The sequence below is a fragment of the Leucopleurus acutus genome (assembly GCF_964270905.1).
Source record: "Leucopleurus acutus genome assembly, chromosome: 7".
Taxonomy (NCBI): domain Eukaryota; kingdom Metazoa; phylum Chordata; class Mammalia; order Artiodactyla; family Delphinidae; genus Leucopleurus; species Leucopleurus acutus.
The window spans coordinates 6,494,594-6,511,101 of record NC_139150.1 but is presented as its reverse complement, the minus strand read 5'-3'; the positions used below and the strand labels follow the sequence as shown (position 1 = coordinate 6,511,101).

The 16,508-nt window shown below is 54.8% G+C and overlaps 1 protein-coding gene across 1 annotated transcript; it reads right to left on the bottom strand.

Annotated features, from left to right (window-relative positions):
* Positions 1-2,752: 2,752 nt before the first annotated feature.
* On the bottom strand, positions 2,753-14,761 carry PTGES (prostaglandin E synthase). The gene is made up of 3 exons (XM_082842071.1): positions 14,608-14,761; positions 11,114-11,196; positions 2,753-3,314 (listed from the first exon to the last, which is right to left on the bottom strand). Exons 1-3 carry the CDS (start codon positions 14,734-14,736, stop codon positions 3,065-3,067), a joined length of 462 nt encoding a protein of 153 aa, XP_082698197.1. The 5' UTR covers positions 14,737-14,761; the 3' UTR covers positions 2,753-3,064.
* Positions 14,762-16,508: the final 1,747 nt, after the last annotated feature.

Sequence of the window (16,508 nt, the reverse complement as noted above, 5' to 3'; positions counted from 1 at the left end):
TAAATAAAGTTTATTAAAAAAAAAAAAAGAAAGAAGTGTGTGTACCCAGGTGGGGGTGAAAGGTTCTATAGCATTAGGACCAAACTGGCAACATTTTGAGGAGAGGGCCCCTAACTCACAGACCAGGGCCCTGACCCTGGGGTCTGTGTGATACCCCAGGCTGGCTCTGGGCTTTCCTGCTCACTCGGAACCCAGAAGAAGTTGCCCCCAGCCACCAGGCTCCAGTCAGGGGCAGCTCCGGTTTCCCAAGCCTGGGCTGGGCCCCAAAGTCCTTACCGGCCCCCAGGCTGCTGCTCAGCACTGCCCTGCCCCCCAGCACTGCCCACACTTCGCACCACCCACAGCCCAGGGTCAGGAGGAGGCAGCCCAAGAGGGCGCCCCACATCTGGATGGGGTGCGATCGAGGCGGTCAGAGGAATTCACCGGCGCCCAGGATGGCCTGGGGCGGGGTGTGGGTGGGGCTTCTGGCCAGGCCAGCCCACCCGCATCGTCTCACCTGCTGTGCTCACTTCGCCGCTGCCCAAGAAGGGGACGCTGTGGTTCAGCCCCAGGGGCAGCTGCTCCGGGAAGCCACCCCCAGCCCTTCCCCATCCTGGAGGGTTCCGGGTCTTCCCTGGAAACATCGCCCGGCTCCTGCCAGCTGCCCCTCCCTGCCGTCAGGCTGCGCCTGCCTCTTCCCGGCCCCTCCAGAAACTGGAGGGACAGCTGGGCACTGTCTGCGTCCGTTTGGGAACAAGAGCCAGTGCCCAGCTGTCAACCTCACCATGCTGCCTTCCATGTGGCTTCTCGGAAGTCCTCCTGGGACACAGACCCACGTCACTAACCCCTCGCCCACTTCTCCTCACCCTGGCTCTGAACCCACCCCACAAGGCCCCAAGGCCTTGAATGAGCCCCTTTCCGCCCAACCCCCCCACACGCCCCCCGCCACTTCCCAGGCACAAGACCCCAGGGGGCTGAGCTCTGCTCATCTTTCCTCAGCTGGATTGGACACGCCCCCAAAGCCGGTCTGACTTACGCCCATGGCAGGCGAGCTGTCACGTCCCCTAGGAAGCCGCTCCCCAGCAGGGGTTAGAGGCCCTCCCTGTGCTCCCACTGCCCACCCCCCCTTAGGGCACTGAGTACTTGGAGTTGTCACTGTCTGATGTCCTGCCGTCCCCCCACCCTGTTTGCAGCTCAGCATCTGAGGGGTCCCAGGGGCCGGGGCAGGGAGTGAATGATGGGCCAGTGCACAAGGGGCTGCTGTCTCTGCAGTTCCGAGGAGCTGCCCCCTCCCTCGGTCCCAGGGTCACAGGGTCCCTGTGGGTATCGGATGCCCTCCTCACCCGGGTCTGAGCTGGGCACTTTGCCCTCTCAGTCCCTCTTTCCCTGGTCCGGGAAGGGCAAGTATTAAAACACAAGCACACATCCTGGGTCTACTCCTCTTTTATCACATCCCAGCTCAGGGATGTTGGGCAAGTTACAGCTCCTTCCTGAGCCTTACTTTCCTCATCAAAAAGCAGAAATACCTCCTTCCTGGGGCGGAGGATCAAGTGGAAAAACAACTGTGAACACCGTGCTCAGCCGATGCTTAGCAAACAGCAGACACTGAATACAGGGACACGCGCTTTCTGCTTCCAGATGTGCGGCTGCAGCCCCAGAACAGAGACTCATCTCACCACCAGGAAGCAATGCTACCCATCCCGCCTCCTAGCACGGCCGGGCAGGGGGGCCGACTCGGATTTCTAGTGAGGCCTGGGGAACCCCGGGTCCCCAGTGAGGCCCCCACTAGGCAGACCCATCAGTCCGCGGGGGCAGAAGCTCGGGGGCTGCAGCGCTGTGAGAGGAGCCCATGCCCAGGTGTGAGGGGGGCTTCCCTAGATCCTGGAGGAAAGGGGCAGCGCTGGGGAGGGGGTCTGGGGAAAGGCAGGACCGCACAATGGTTAGAGCAGTTTGGGGGAGCCAGACAGGCGGGGTTCAGAGCTGATCCCACACTGCAGGGAGTCCACCTTGAGCCTCGGTTTCCTCATGTGTAAAAATGGGCTTGACTGACCATCTTACTGGCCCACGGCAGGAGGCGGGAAGGTGTCTCCCCGCAGCCTGCTTGCTTTCTGCATGATTCAGCACCCTCGTCTGGGTGGGTTTGTGTGTTTGCCAGAGACTGTGTCTTGTCAATTTTGCCCCCAGACACAGACCCGCAAGAGTGTCGGGCGAGCCGGATCCCCAGCCAGCCTGGGCGGTGGTGGATGCCGGGAACCAGCCGCCAGGGGGCCAAGCTGGTCAGACACTTCATTAATGACTAAAGCCACATGCTCTTACTGCAAGAGTCCAGGAGAGACACATGATTCCCGGCAGGGGTGCACATTTGCGGTTTTCAAGTCTCGCAAATACCGAAGGAGTCAAAATTTCCTTTTAGCAGTTGGTCCTTCAAAGCCCGTTGTCCTTGAATGACAGCCCTTCGGAGCAACTAAAGCCTCGGGAAGAGAAGGCCGACCCTACTGTGGGCCCTTCCCATCGGCACCTGTGCCAAAGACAGAAGGATGCAGCAAAGGAATGTGGCACAGGGAAGTGTCAACAGGGCACAAAGGAGCACAACCCTTCTCCCACCGGGAGAGAAACTCCCACCTGCCGGTCCTGGGCCCTCCCCCTAGAGGGGACTGGCAGTGGGCCCCAGGCCCGGCCACTGCTGGGACTCACAGGAACTTCCTAAAAATGCAGACGCCCAGGCTCCCCTCCAGACCAGCTAAATCAGCATCTCTGGGGTGGAGGTGAGAAGTCCTTATTTATTACAGCCCTGCATTCAGAGGGTCGTTAGGTTCAGAAACCTGAACTGAGTCTCTGCTCACCCTTCCCAGACTTGGGGAGGAAGAGGGAGGGATACTTTTCATGCTCTGTTCTTTAAGTGGAAGGATTTTCTATCAGTCGTGACAACCGGTCTCTAAACAGTTCCAATCGGTGGCTTCACCCAGGAATCCAGCTGGTTGCCAGGATACCAGGCCCCGGGGCCTATCACAATCTCAGAGGGGCACCTGGTCTCCCGGTGGCTCGTGGCCGGGGGTCTGGCGGCCGAGGAAGTGTCAGCGGCTGGTCACAGGTGGCGAGCTGCTTCCCAGACGATCTGCAGGGCCATGGAGGCGCAGGGGAGCTGGGCCAGGGTGTAGGCCAGAGAGCGGGTGGGCGCCCGCAGCTTCCCCAGGTAGGCCACGGTGTGCACCATGCGGCCCAGGAAGACGACCAGGAAGTGCACCCAGGCAACGAAGGGGTCAGGCCCCAAGAAGGAGTAGACGAAGCCCAGGAACAGGAAGGGGTAGATGGTCTCCATGTCATTCCGGTGGGCTCTGGGAAGGCAAGGGGGTGCAGTCAGCCAGGAGTCGGCTTTGAGAATGTCCTGGAAGCTGAGACCCTCTGCCCCGAAAGGCCCCACACCCCTGGGGACCACCTCGGGGGTGCCAGGCTCACGTCCGTCATGGTCAAGACAAGGAGATACCCCAGAGGCAGGGGCGACGGTGACTCCGAGCTCGTGCCGGTGATCAGCTCAAAAAGTGAACACTGTTAGCAGACCGAGAGCCACGAAGGGCTGCTGGTTGGTTTTCTTACCAACCCCAGGGCTCGCCAAGACGCAGCCCCTGCCATGGTCTCCCCTATCTTCCCCTCTGGCCTTGGACACCAGGCAGGAACAGTGGGGCTCAGTGGGGTTGAGTGAAAGCTGGGGTAGAGCCTCGGTCTGCCTCCAGCCCCTGCTCTTTCATTTATTTTTTTTTAATTTTGGCCACGCCACGCAGCTTGCAGGATCTCAGTTCCCTGACCAGGAATTGAACCCGGGCCACAGTAGTGAAAGCGCCAAGTCCTAACCACTAGACCACCAGGAAGCTCCCCAGCCAGTGCTCTTTACCACCAAGGCAGGGCTTTTCTGAGGCCGTCCTCCTTCCAAATGCAGGTTCCTGGGCCCTCCCCAGAGGGATGGGCTAAGAACACGCATCTGAAATCCACGCCTGGCTCTGTCTTCTTCTGCCCCTAAATCTAAGCGAACCCTTCCTCCTCTCAGGGATAATAAGGACAACTTGCACTCGCTGGAGCCAGCCAATCGCCGGCCAGTGGCGAAGCTCTGTTTCACCCGCGCTATCCTGTTTCTTTCTTTGTTTAAAATATCAAGTGTGTGAGTATATGTGGTGGTGGTGGGGAGGGGCGGCTGTGTATAACGCTGCCGTAAAAAAACGACCGACAAAGAAAACTCATCCACTTCTGCTCAGAGTTGGTTCGCATTTTCCATGATTCCTACTAATGGGCAGCTTCCTCTGTGGAGGGTGGGGAGGTCAAATCCCATAAATTAGACACTGAGCAAATGACCAAAGCCAGAGATGGCATGTTGGAAGCGCAAATAAACAGGAATGCGGTGCCTGGGCCGTGACCTCCCCCAAGGACAGGCCACGTGTGTGAGGCACGGGGACGCTTCTAGAACTGAAGTCCCTTCTCCAAGCCTTCCAGCTGGAGTGCATCTCACCAACACTGCACTAACGGGCCCAGCCCAGCCCAGCAGCCCCTGTGTGGGGACCTGCCGCGGAGTCCTCCGTTTCCCTGCCACTTGCAAGGACCTCAGGCAAGGGCCAGGGTGTGTGGACGCTAGGAATTGGGCAAGGCAGAGGGGAGAAGCACTCAGCAACCCAGGGCTGCAGGGGTCTCTGTGGCATGACTAGGGTGGGTGTAGTCAGGGAAGGAGACGTTGTACTGAAGCCTGAATGATGAGGGGCCATCTGTGCAGGGGAAGAACTCTCCAGGGAGAAGCATGGGCCTGTGCAAAGGCCCTGAGGTGGGAATGAGCATTGCGTGTTCAAGGCTCAGAAAAGTGACCCATGTGGCTGGACTGTGGCACGTAAGAGGGAGGGAGACAGGGGAGAGGGGCCTCACGAAGCAGGGTAAGGGGTCTGGAATTCAATCTGAGTGTACAAAAGCTCCCATAAACCCAGCAGGGCCTGGATCTTAGGTCAAACTCAGGACACCGCAGTTAGTGTCTCTGTCCCCATATCCTGGAGCCAACATGAGTCTTCCTTCTCCTTTATTCCCAAAGCTTGACCTTGGGACACGGCCCCAGGGAAAGCAAGTCTACAGCAGGGCCGGTCTCACCAGCTGAGGGAAATACTGCTGGATGCATGTGGGAGAAGCAGGCCGTGGCCAGATCTTGGCTACAGCGATGAAGAGGGGGAAGCTGAGGACTGGGGCCATTTCAATTCCTCGACCGAGCAAGTCCCTTACCTTACTGGGGAAGAGGCAGCAGCTGTGGCTCTAAAATCATGCTATTTAACCCCATGCTATGGAGATCATCTGTGTACACCAACATCCCCTAACATGCTATGAGACAGACACCTTGGAAAACCTATTTTACGTTAAGTCAGGGTGTCCTAGAAGGTGGTCTTCCTCCCACAGGTTGACTCATGAGGTGGTACCAGCTGGGAGTATTTTTGTCATGTTGTATATTTCTCGGAAAGTTTCAGGAAAAGCGTAACTAGCGCATGAAACCCATTCAATGAGACACTTCTCCTTAAAGCATGTATTTACATTCTGAGAGTGAGTCACTTTTTAGAAAGCTGTTGAGAGGATCGTCGGCCAAACCCCACAGCACAGGTGAGGGAAAGAAGTGGGGGGACACCAGGCACAGAAGAGGAATAAAGATGGGAGGCGCAGCCCTCCCTCCTGGCTCCAGCAACTGGGACTAGAGGATTCAGAGGTCACCTTTGAGGGAGGAGAGGTGGCTGGGAGCTGAGAAAGACCCTCAGCCCCTGGGGTGCCCAGTCCCCACGGAAACTGCCATGGGGCCCCCACGAAGCCACAAGTGGCGCCGAGGACAGGCGTGATGCCAAGCAAACTCATTCCTCTCCTCCCCGCCGCCCCTACCCCGGGATCCGAATTGAGAGACGTGGAGGGAGTCACGTACCAGAGAGATGCTTGGGCGAAATGTGTCATTCCACTAATGACCAGTTTTTTAAGGTAAGAACCACTCAGAGCAAATTCCCGCTAGACTGGACTTGCATGGCTCCCTGCAGCATCAGGCCTGCCTCTCCCGTCAACAGACACTGCAACACCGGCTGCCTTTTATTGCATCAGGTGACAGGACTGCGGAGAGAGCCCTACAGTTCCCCCCAGGCTTCCTGGGCAGGGACAGCTGCTGGCAGCCCCGCTAGCTCTCTCCTCTTCCCTTCCCAGGCTCTCCATCCGCACGGGTGATTTCCTTGAATTCAGGTTTGATATGAGGTGACGCCTGCTTAGTTTTAAAGGCAGGTTATAAAATAGAGTTAAACCGCCTTCTTGAAAGGAGAGCAGAGCCCATATCAGATGGCCTGGGCTCACGAGCGATGCGGCCTTGGCAAACCTGCTTCTTCCTCTGTTGATGCTAGTGCCGCCCTTGAAAGCCTATTGGGAGGCAGAGTGGGTTGGTTCCTATAAAGTGCTTAGAACACCGCCTGGCACGGAGTAGTTTTGCCCCAATTTAGCTGCCATCTTCTTTGGCACCGTCGTCATCACCGCCAGCCCTGTCCCGGACGTGATTGCTAAAGCTAATTTCAGCTCTTGGTTTCGCCAGAATCCCAGCGCCCTCAGACGCCCAGGCCAAATTCATAAACATTTTACGGTGCGAGGCTAGCAGCCTCGCACCTCCCCAAGGGTGCTCGTTAGACCCCTGGCCTCGGGCAGGTCTCTGTCTCTGGACCTCTTTTCACCATCCACAAAATAATGTGTTTGGATGGGGTCTTAAAGGACTTCTAGGGCTGAGATTTTGTGACCCAGTCTCCTGAAAAACCAGTTCACTCAGATTAAGTCTCCGCACCACACTCCAAATGATCAGAAATATCTCAAAGTTTGGGTCAAGTGTTTGTCTTCCTTCCTCGGGACCACGCAGAGACACACACCCCCGCCGGCCCCAATGAAGCTGCATATTCACATGAACTCAGAATCTGGCCCAAACCTACATGGCCGGGAGACTTCGATAGGAATCACTCAAAGGACGTGGCTGGGTTTCATCATTGTCCTTGAAACCTGGTTCCTGACCCCTCCCAGAGCTGGTCTCACATTTGGGCTCCAGCCTGAGCTAATCTGCAAGGCAGATCTGTGCTCCAAGAACTGAGACCAAAGTGCTTTCCTGTTTGTGCAGAAGGCGGCCCTGGTTGCACTAAAACCTCTGGTCTAATATTTAACTCACTTCTGCTTCCAGGGCGTCTCCTGTCAGGTTCCAGCCAGTTCTCCGGTAGCGGATGGCAGGATGTGTGATTCCCCGCGCCCTCGAGGTTCCATGATGTCATGTAAAGTCAGCAGGAGCCCTGGGGCCCCAGGAACCCCCAGGTCCGGCATAGTAAGCCCCAGTAAATAACAGTACATGGAAGGTCACCAACAACACTCACCAAATGAATATGACATTATTAGCTAAGAGGTGCTCAAAGGGTGCTGCATTGGGCACTATTTACGAGAGCCAGGTTACAGAAGCAACCTAAATGCCCATCGACAGACGAATGGATAAAGAAGATGTGGTACATATATACAGTGGAATATTACTCAGCCATAAAAAGGAATGAAATTGGGTCATTTGTAGAGACGTGGATGGATCTAGAGACTGTCATACAGAATGAAGTAAGTCAGAAAGAGAAAAACAAATATCGTATATTAACGCATATATGTGGAACCTAGAAAAATGGTACAGATGAACCGGTTGGCAAGGCAGAAATAGAGACACAGATGTAGAGAACAAACGTATGGATGCCAAGGGGGGAAAGCGGCGGGGGTGGCTGGTGGTGGTGGATGAATTGGGAGATTGGGATTGACATGTATACACTAATGTGTATAAAATGGATAACTAATAAGAACCTGCTGTATAAAAAATAAATAAAATAGGGCTTCCCTGGTGGCGCAGTGGTTGAGAGTCCGCCTGCCGATGCAGGGGACGCAGGTTCGTGCACCGGTCCGGGAGGATCCCACATGCCGCAGAGCGGCTGGGCCCGTGAGCCATGGCCGCTGCGCCTGCGCGTCCGGAGCCTGTGCTCCGCAGCGGGAGAGGCCACAGCAGTGAGAGGCCCGCATACCGCAAAAAAAATAAATAAATAATAAAGAAAGAAAGAAAATTCAGGGACTTCCCTGGTGGCACAGTGGTTAAGAATCTGCCTGCCAATGCAGGGGACACGCGTTTGAGCCCTGATCCGAGAAGATCCCACATGCTGTGGAGCAGCTAAGCCCGTGCGCCACAACTACTGAGCCCGCGCGCCTAGAGCCCATGGTCCGCAACAAGAGAAGCCACCGCAATGAGAAGCCCATGCACCGCATCAAAGAGTAGCCCCCTCTCGCTGCAACTAGAGAAAGCCCGCACGCAGCAATGAAGACCCAACGCGGCCATAAATAAATAAATAAATAGATGGATAGATAGAATCCGCCTGCCAATGCAGGGGACACAGGTTCGAGCCCTGGTCCAGGAAGATCCCACATGCTGCAGAGCAGCTAAGCCCGTGCGCCACAACTACTGAGCCCGTGTGCCTACAGCCCATGCTCCACAACAAGAGAAGCCACTGCAATGAGAAGCCCGCGCACCGCAACGAAGAGTAGCCCCCGCTCACCGCAACTAGAGAAAGCCCGCATGCAGCGAGGACCCAACACAGCCAAAAATAATAATAATAATTAATTAATTAAAAAAAGAAAAGAAAAGTGTTGAATTGGGGAATTCCCTGGTGGTCCAGTGGTTAAGACTGGGGTGTTTTCACTGCCGGGGGGCCCGGGTTTGATCCTTGGTTGGGGAGCTAAGATCCCACAAGTTATGTGGTACAGCCAAAAAAAAAAAAAAGTGCCGAATTGAATTTCAGCTACTTGAGTATGAGCACCGTAGATGACGTGTCCTTTTGTTCAGAAATGAAAATCGTGTTGGGTGGGTGGAGACATCGTGGTACCACACGGGTGTGTGGTCTCTCCCTGGCATGGTTGCAGCCAATATAAACAAAGTGTCCATGACCCTGTGTAACCACCCCTGCGCCACAAGTAACACAAGTTTTGCTACACAGACCTCTCACCCCTTGGGAGAAGCCAAGCGCTCCTCTGGGTGGCTGCTCTGAGCTGGTTTGGCAACCGGCTGCCCCTGCTACCCATCATACCCTTCTCCACTGCCCAGGAGAGTCATGCCAACCAGGTGGCATGAGGGTCACCAGTATGGATTCATGTACGGGTGAGGCTTTTGTTCACCAAAGTACAACGAGTGCTTAGCACAGTAGCTAGCAGTGCTCAATGGTAAGTGCTCGTTGAATGTTGAATGAACGGATAGATGGATGGATAGATGGACCTCGTATGAAGGACTATACACTGTAGTTACATTAGAAAGGATGAAATAGCAATGAATTTCACTTTCTACATTACACATTTCTGTAATTTTTAAAAACCACAAGTACGTGTTATTTTCAATGGCCAAGAAAAAGAAAAGAATCTCTATTATTTATACCACTTGGTCCCACCCATTTCTGCCGGTGATTCATGGGAATGTGACAAGAACTAGGTGAGGGCTTGTGTCTGTCTCACTCCTGTCCAGCTACCCATCCTCCCCACACCCATCCCACGCCTGCTGACAACCCCCATCCCCTGGGAGTGCTTCCTCCTGGCTCTCCAGCCCATTGGTGTAAAACTGCAGAGAGGAAACTGCTAAAATACCCACCACTGAGACTGGCTACGTGAAATTAACCTTTAGTCTCTGATGGAATTTTACGCAGCCTTTATTTATTTATGTATTTATTTATTTATGGCCCCACATGTGGCTTGTGGATGTCAGTTCCCTGATGAGGGATTGAACCTGGGCCACGTCAGTGAAAGCACCGAGTCCCAGCCACTGCACCACCAGGGAACTCCCTCTGCCTCCCTTTTTTAAGAATCACTTTTCCAGTAGTATTTCCTGACATGGAAAGTGCTCATGAAATAATTAACTGAAAAAAAATCAGAACGCCCAGTTGGGTGTACCATGCACACCTAGTGTTATGAAAAATATTTAGACGACAAAGAGGAGATCGATGAACACGTTAACAGTGACAAGAATTGTGAGTGGTTTTCCCCTTTTGGCTCTATGTATTTTCGATATTAACCAAATTCTTTGCAATGACTAGTTCTGAGTTTTATAATAAGAAAAATTGCTTTAGATTGACTGGGGGATGCCAAGCATATGAAAAAATGTTCAACTTCACTCAGAAATGCGAAGTAGGGAGTTCCCTGGCAGTCCAGTGGTTTGGACTCCGTGCTCTCACTGCTGAGGGCCTGAGTTCGATCCCTGGTCAGGGAACTAAAATCCCATAAGCTGCATAGCACAGCCAAAAAAAAAAAAAAAAAAAGAAATGCAAAGTAAAACTGAAATGTGATGTACATTTTCACCCATCATGTTGGCAAGGATCCACCCAAAAGTGGATACAGAGTTAGCAGCGTCGGAGACACGTCTCACACACCAGTGGTGGGACTAGACTTGTGTACCATTTGACAGGATTTCTTACCATTTGATCGCAGCCCGCAGTTTTGCTCACACTGACGCACAAAGGAAAATGAAAGAAGCTTCGATGCACTCTGTTCATAACACAGAAAGACTTAGAACCGCCTAAATGCCATCGGAGGGCAAGTGGTTGGACCAGCTACGGACCATCTATTTAATAGAGAAATGGTGTAAATACTACAGTGCCGACGTAATGAACGAGGCCCCTCTATGGGCTGATATGAAAAAATTTCTGTTATGTGAAAAAAGGACAGTATAAATCAGTGGGTGAAAGGTGATCCTTTGGGGGTAAAAAGGAAAAAGCATAGCGTGTGTGTAGTAAATGCAGGAAAAGTGTCTCGGAGAAGATGCATAAGACATTGGTAACAGCACTGGCCACTGGTGAGCAGATCTGGGCAGGACCTGCAGGTCAGAGGTGGGAGAGAGACTGAAATTGCACTGAATATCCTTTTCTAACTTTGTCATCCTGAGCCACGAGCACATATCACTTTTCCATGAGTAACTAGAACTTAAATTAATGAATAAATGAAAACAGTCTAAGAGGATCTGGAAGGCAGAAGACCCAGGCCCCCTGGGCATCCTCCAAGCCCCCGTGTTCAGAAGAGGGCCCGAAAGGACAGGCCATGATCAGGCTGAGGGGCCAGTGGTACTTGCCTGAGACAACGTTCCACATCTGGGTCGCTCCGGCAATACTGGAGGCCTCCGTGTCTCTGAGCATCCTCAGCGTTGGCAAAAGCCTGGAATACATCAGCAGAGAATTACCGTCCGTGAGATGGACGGCCCAGCCGACTAGGTCCGCGGCGATGCAGGCAGGCACATACGTGTCCACTCACCAGCACCCATGAACTCTTACTGCGCGCGAAGTGCTGGAGACTTACCGTGAACAAGGCTGCTACGGACTAAATGTTCATGTCCCTGCAAATTTCCTATGTTGAAGCCTAACCCCCAGTGTGATGCCTTTAAGGAGGCAGTTAGGTCATAAGGGTGGGGCTCTCTTGAATGAGATTAGCACTCTTATAAGAGACCCCAGAGAGCTGCCTCACCCCTTTGCCAAGTGAGGACACAGCAAGAAGAGAGCCATCTATGGACCAGAAAGTAGGCCCTCATCAGACACCACCTCTGCCGGTTCCTTGACCTCGGACTTCCCAGCTTCCAGAACTGTGAGAAATAAATTTTTGTGGCTGATAGGCCACCCAGTCTCTGGCATTTTGTTGTAGAGCAGCCGGAAAAGACTAAGAAAAAGGCCCTCCTATCTCTGCTCTCGTGAAGCCCACAGTGTAATGAGGGAATTGCCAATGAACCAGGGAAGACCAGGTGGTGAGTGTTGAGAAACAGAAGACTGGGTGTGCTTTGAGAATGTTCACAGGAGACCCAACCAAGGCTGGGGATCAGAGAAGGCTTCTCTGAGGCAGTGACAGTAGAGCTGAGGCTTGAAGGATGCATCCACCTTAACCAGAAGGAGGGAGGGTTATAGCAATAGCATACGGAACAGCATGTGCAAAGGCCCTGGGGTCAGAAGAAGAGCATGTATGAAGAAGGAAAAACCAGCATGGCTGGAGCATAGACAGCAAGGGACAGAGTTCCAAGATAAAGTTGCAGGGGTCAGCAGGGGTCCTGGAGGCAGGAGCCTAAGAATTTAAACTTTGAACTAAGAGCAATGAGAGGTTCTTGACAGGTCCCGGTGAGAAACTCAGCTCCACACCGACTAACTGCAGGTTTCTGAACTTCCCTGGGTCTCAGCTTCCTCATCTGTGAATTCCAGATCAAATGAGGTTCATCTACCACATGAAGAGCAAAGGAGAGAAGTGGAGACGCCCCAGCACAGCGCCAGGAGGGCGCTCGCTCGGTGAATCGTCAATGCAAAAGAGGGACTTGAGGTCACACTCAGGTCACTGGAGGTCACACCCGTCGCTCTTGCTGCACTGTTCCCTGCGGGCATCCAGCCAGCCAGCCCCACCAACCCCACAGTAAACCTGAATCTCTGTAGCACGTTTTCTAAATTGCATATCCTGCTGCTTCTGATTCATGAGCCCTTGAGATATCTGTTCCCAAGTGCTGGGGGTTTTTTTTTTTTTGTCCTGCCTGGTGGGTCTGCCCCTGCTCCAGCCCAGAGGTGAATGCAGCGCTTGTCACCATGAGGATTCCCCAACGCCCAGAATTCTTCTCTGCTGGCCCTTAAGTCATGGAATCACCAATTCTGATGGCCCTGCAGAGTCCGTGGACCTGTGACACCTTTCTCAGGGTCTCGGCATTCAGTGGGCAGCTGTCTTGGGTGTCCACGGTCCATGGGTTTGCTCACCCCTGAAGACAGCATGAATACAAGTTGGCCTGGCCAGGAGCCAGCGGCAGTGCAGACAGGGATGGAGCCCCAGCGTCAGAAGCATAAGCACTGCCTCTAGCTGGGGCCAGGGTCAGGCCTCGAGATACACTCCCACCAAGAGATCTCTGGCCTGTCGTGTCAATTCCAACTGTTAATAAGTAATGAAGACTTAACGCTGGTGGGGCATTTGCTCCGTGCCAGGAGCTGTATTCTCCTGGCACTGCTGTGACCATCCTCAGTTTACAAATGAGGAAATCAAGCTCTCAGACTTGCCCATGGTCCCGAGGCTAATGGGTGGAGGAACCAGAGCCGGCATCCGTCACCTCCACAGGCATCCGTCACCTCCCCAGGCATCCGTCACCTCCCCAGGCATCCGTCACCTCCCCACGGTGTGGCTTCCCCAGCTCCTCCCTGACTGACTGAATGAGAGGGAAATTTGTGGTGTAGGGAGAACCGGAGCCAGCCCAAGGGGAGGTTTCCTTCTGCCACTCCCTACTGACCCGGTAGACAGGCACCCCAACAGGTTTGCCTCTTCCTTCCCTAATTCACATTAAAAGAAAAGCTCTGGGCCCCGCACGGCCCTGGTGAGAACCCCATCCCCGCCATGGCAGGGAGTGGGCTCTGGAGCTGGGCCCCTGGGCTCCAACCCCGCTGTGTGGCCTTCACAAGAGATGTCTCCTCTCTGAGTTCAGGTTCCTCAACTGGATGACACGCTGAATACGCCCCCACCCCGACTCCCCCCGCCCCCCGGGCGGTGGTGGGGATTAAACGCTCCATGGAAGGACTCAATGGGTGAACGCGGCTGTCCCCGCTTGGTGCCTGTATCTTGCATCCCAGGATGGGCCGGGGCAGGGAGAAGTCAGCACGATGCGTGTGCCTCTGCTTTGGGAGTTCGTTCACCCGGGGAGCTGCCCTGCCTTCGGTCCTGCCCGTACCTGCTAAGCCCTGCTGCTGAGCAACCTTCCTCTCCCCAGTGTCCACCCTCCGCATGGCACGACGTGGGCGCCGGCCTTGCCTCGCCTCGGAACTGGACGAAGGGGCACGGTCGGAAACAACTCCTCTCTGAAATACCTGGGGGGATGATCAGAGGTACCCCTGGGCTTCTCTTTGTCTAACAGGACGGCTGCTGCCACTTCCCTGGCCCTGGCTGCCCCGCGGGCTAGCGGCCGCCCTGGAACAGGTCCACCCGCCCCCTTGCTCCCCCCCCCGCCCCGCCCGCCCCCACCGGCTCAGATCTTGGCGTCTTTATTGCTGTTTTGGCTCCAGGATTCGGATTGGCGGATCGGTGGGGGAAATTCCTCCCCGAGAACTTCAGCGCAGCCTGCCTGAGACCTGGCCTCTGGAGGGAGGCTGCGGTGGGTTTGGGAGCGACCTTGCCGGGCGAGCTGGGAATTTCCACTTAAAGGCTTCTCTGGCCTCCTGTTCTGCCGGTTCCCACCCCATCCAAACATCAGATCTCCGGTGCGGGAAGCCGCCAGGTCAGACGGAGGCTGAATGCTGCCTCACTCCACCCTCTGGGACCTGCTTCTCTCTGAGCCGCCGGCCTAGCTCAGCGGGACTCGTGGAGTCCTGCTGTGCCGAGAGCTCACCTGGTGGCACAGCAAATGGTAAATGCTCTTAAAACAGAGGAAAAGGAGGTGCGGGTCCCGCTGAAACCAAGGGCCGCAGAGAAGCCATCCCAAAGGGCTGCGAGAGGCACCTGGTCCCGAGCCCGCTCGCTCAAACTCTGGCCCCGAAAACATCTGGGCCAAGGGTCCCGTCCCCAACCTTCCCGGCAGTGGGAGAAGGGAGCGCACGCGGGGCTGGGGTCCCCGAGGGCGGCACGTACCTTCTTCCGAAGCCTCACTTGGCCCGTGATGATGGCCACCACGTACATCTTGATGACTAGCAGCGTGCTGCAGAGCAGGAAGGCCGGGAGCACCCGGCCGCTCATCAGCTCCAGGCCGGGGGGAGGCATCTCGGCGGTGGCAGCAGCGGCGGCAGCTCCGGGAGAGACAGCGAGCGGCTGCGAGCTCGGGCGCGTGGCTCTGTCTCCGAGAGCAGGGAGGGGCGGGGAGAGCACGCGGGAGGCTTCTCTGCACTCGGCACCCGCCCACCTCCCAGCAGCCGCAACTTCTGCCCCCAGATGCTGGGAGAAGCAGAGAGCCAGGGAGGCTCCCGATCGGGCCCCTGGCCCCGCCCCACCCCTCCCTGGCAAATCCTTAAACGCTTTCTAATCAGTTTCCTCAATCTGTCAAGTGGGGGGGTGGATGGCAGTGCCTGTCTTCAGGGCGTGCAGCAAAGCCAGGAGCCTGGCAGGACTTCCACAGGTGGCGGAGTCACTGATCTGTGGCCACCGCCCTGAGGGTCAGGGTGTGAGAACCAAGCTATCTGTCCCCACGTTCAGCCTGGACACTTGAGCCGCAGCCAGACCTACACTGATGTGACTTTGCTGAATTGTGCTCCTCCTACCCCCGCCCCCAAAGATGTCCACATCCCAGTCTCCAGGGCCTGTGACTATGTCACAGAACGTGGCGAAGGGCCTTTGCAAGGGCTGAGTAAATGTCTTAAAATGGAGAGATTATCCTGGATTCTCCGTGAATGCAGTTGAATCAGAAGGGTCCTCCTAAGGGAGAGGCGGTAGAATTAGGGGGAGAAAAGATGTGAAGACAGCAGAGGTCAGAGAGGAGAGAAGATGCTACACTGCTAGCCTTGAAGGTGAAAGGAAGGTGCACCATAAAACGCAGGTGGCCTCTAGGAGCTGGACAAGACAAGGAGACAAATTCTCCCCCGGAACCAGCCTTGTGGACACCTCGACTTTAGCCACCGAAATCGATTTTGGACTTCTGGCCTCCAGAGCTGTGAGACGGCAGATGTGTGTTGTTTTATGCCACTACATTTGTGTTCATTTGTTACAGCAACTGTAGGAAAATAGCACAGTGGTCTACTGTCTTTTTCAGTATCACTTTACTTTGCCAGGAGACTCCCGGGCAAATGGTTTCATTGTTCATCACAGGAACTTCCCAAAAGAGCCAGTTCTTCGGTAGAAAGCATCAACAGCTTGTGACCCCTTTGAATCCCCTGCTTCAAAATCCTCACCCTGTTGTGTCCTCCCCTCCCCTTGGCCCCCTTCCCCAGGTTTGGGGTGGGACCTCGGTAGAGGCAGGGATCTTATCCCTTTAGTTTTGCCAACACGGCTTGCTCCTGCTTGCAGGGGCACCCTGGGGAAGTGGGGAAGAGGGAAAACTCAGCTTCCGGTGCCCACTCCAAACTTGGACCTGCCCAAAGGGACAGCAGTGTCAGTCTTGTTACCTGAAAACTGGGTTCGCCTCTTGATGGGTGTTGAGCCGAAACACACACGAGCCAAAGATGGGGAGAAGGAAGGATTTATTACTTGCAGCAAGTAAGGCGGACACCGGGGAGCTTTCCCAAAGCAGTGTCTGTTAACAGCAAAAGCGGGGAAGTTTTAAGCTGAGGGTATATGCGTATTCATAGAGGGGCTCGAGCAGAGGAGAATTCAGCGCAGAATTGGGGCAGAGGTCAACCGCATCCAAGCTTTAGGTGATTGAAGTCAGGAGGGTCAGAAAATGTTAGAGTCATCGTCCCCCAGGTTTCAGTAGATCTGGTGGTCGGGCGCCTGAGGGGGGTGTTTAAATTCTGCAAAACATCTCGGGAAAGTGCTTCAGGCTATTGAAGCATCGCTGAAACAGAACCAGGAGTTGTAACAACTGATAAATTATCTTTGTTATT

What these genes read in the sequence shown, in the direction of transcription:
- PTGES (XM_082842071.1), bottom strand. Translation starts at nt 14,736, where the DNA reads ATGCCTCCCCCCGGCCTGGAGCTGATGAGCGGCCGGGTGCTCCCGGCC. An exon ending in AAGTGAGGCTTCGGAAGAAG is followed by an intron (nt 11,197 to 14,607) that starts GTACGTGCCGCC and finishes GATGTATTCCAG; the next exon opens with GCTTTTGCCAACGCTGAGGA. An exon ending in GATGTGGAACGTTGTCTCAG is followed by an intron (nt 3,315 to 11,113) that starts GCAAGTACCACT and finishes TTGCCTTCCCAG; the next exon opens with AGCCCACCGGAATGACATGG.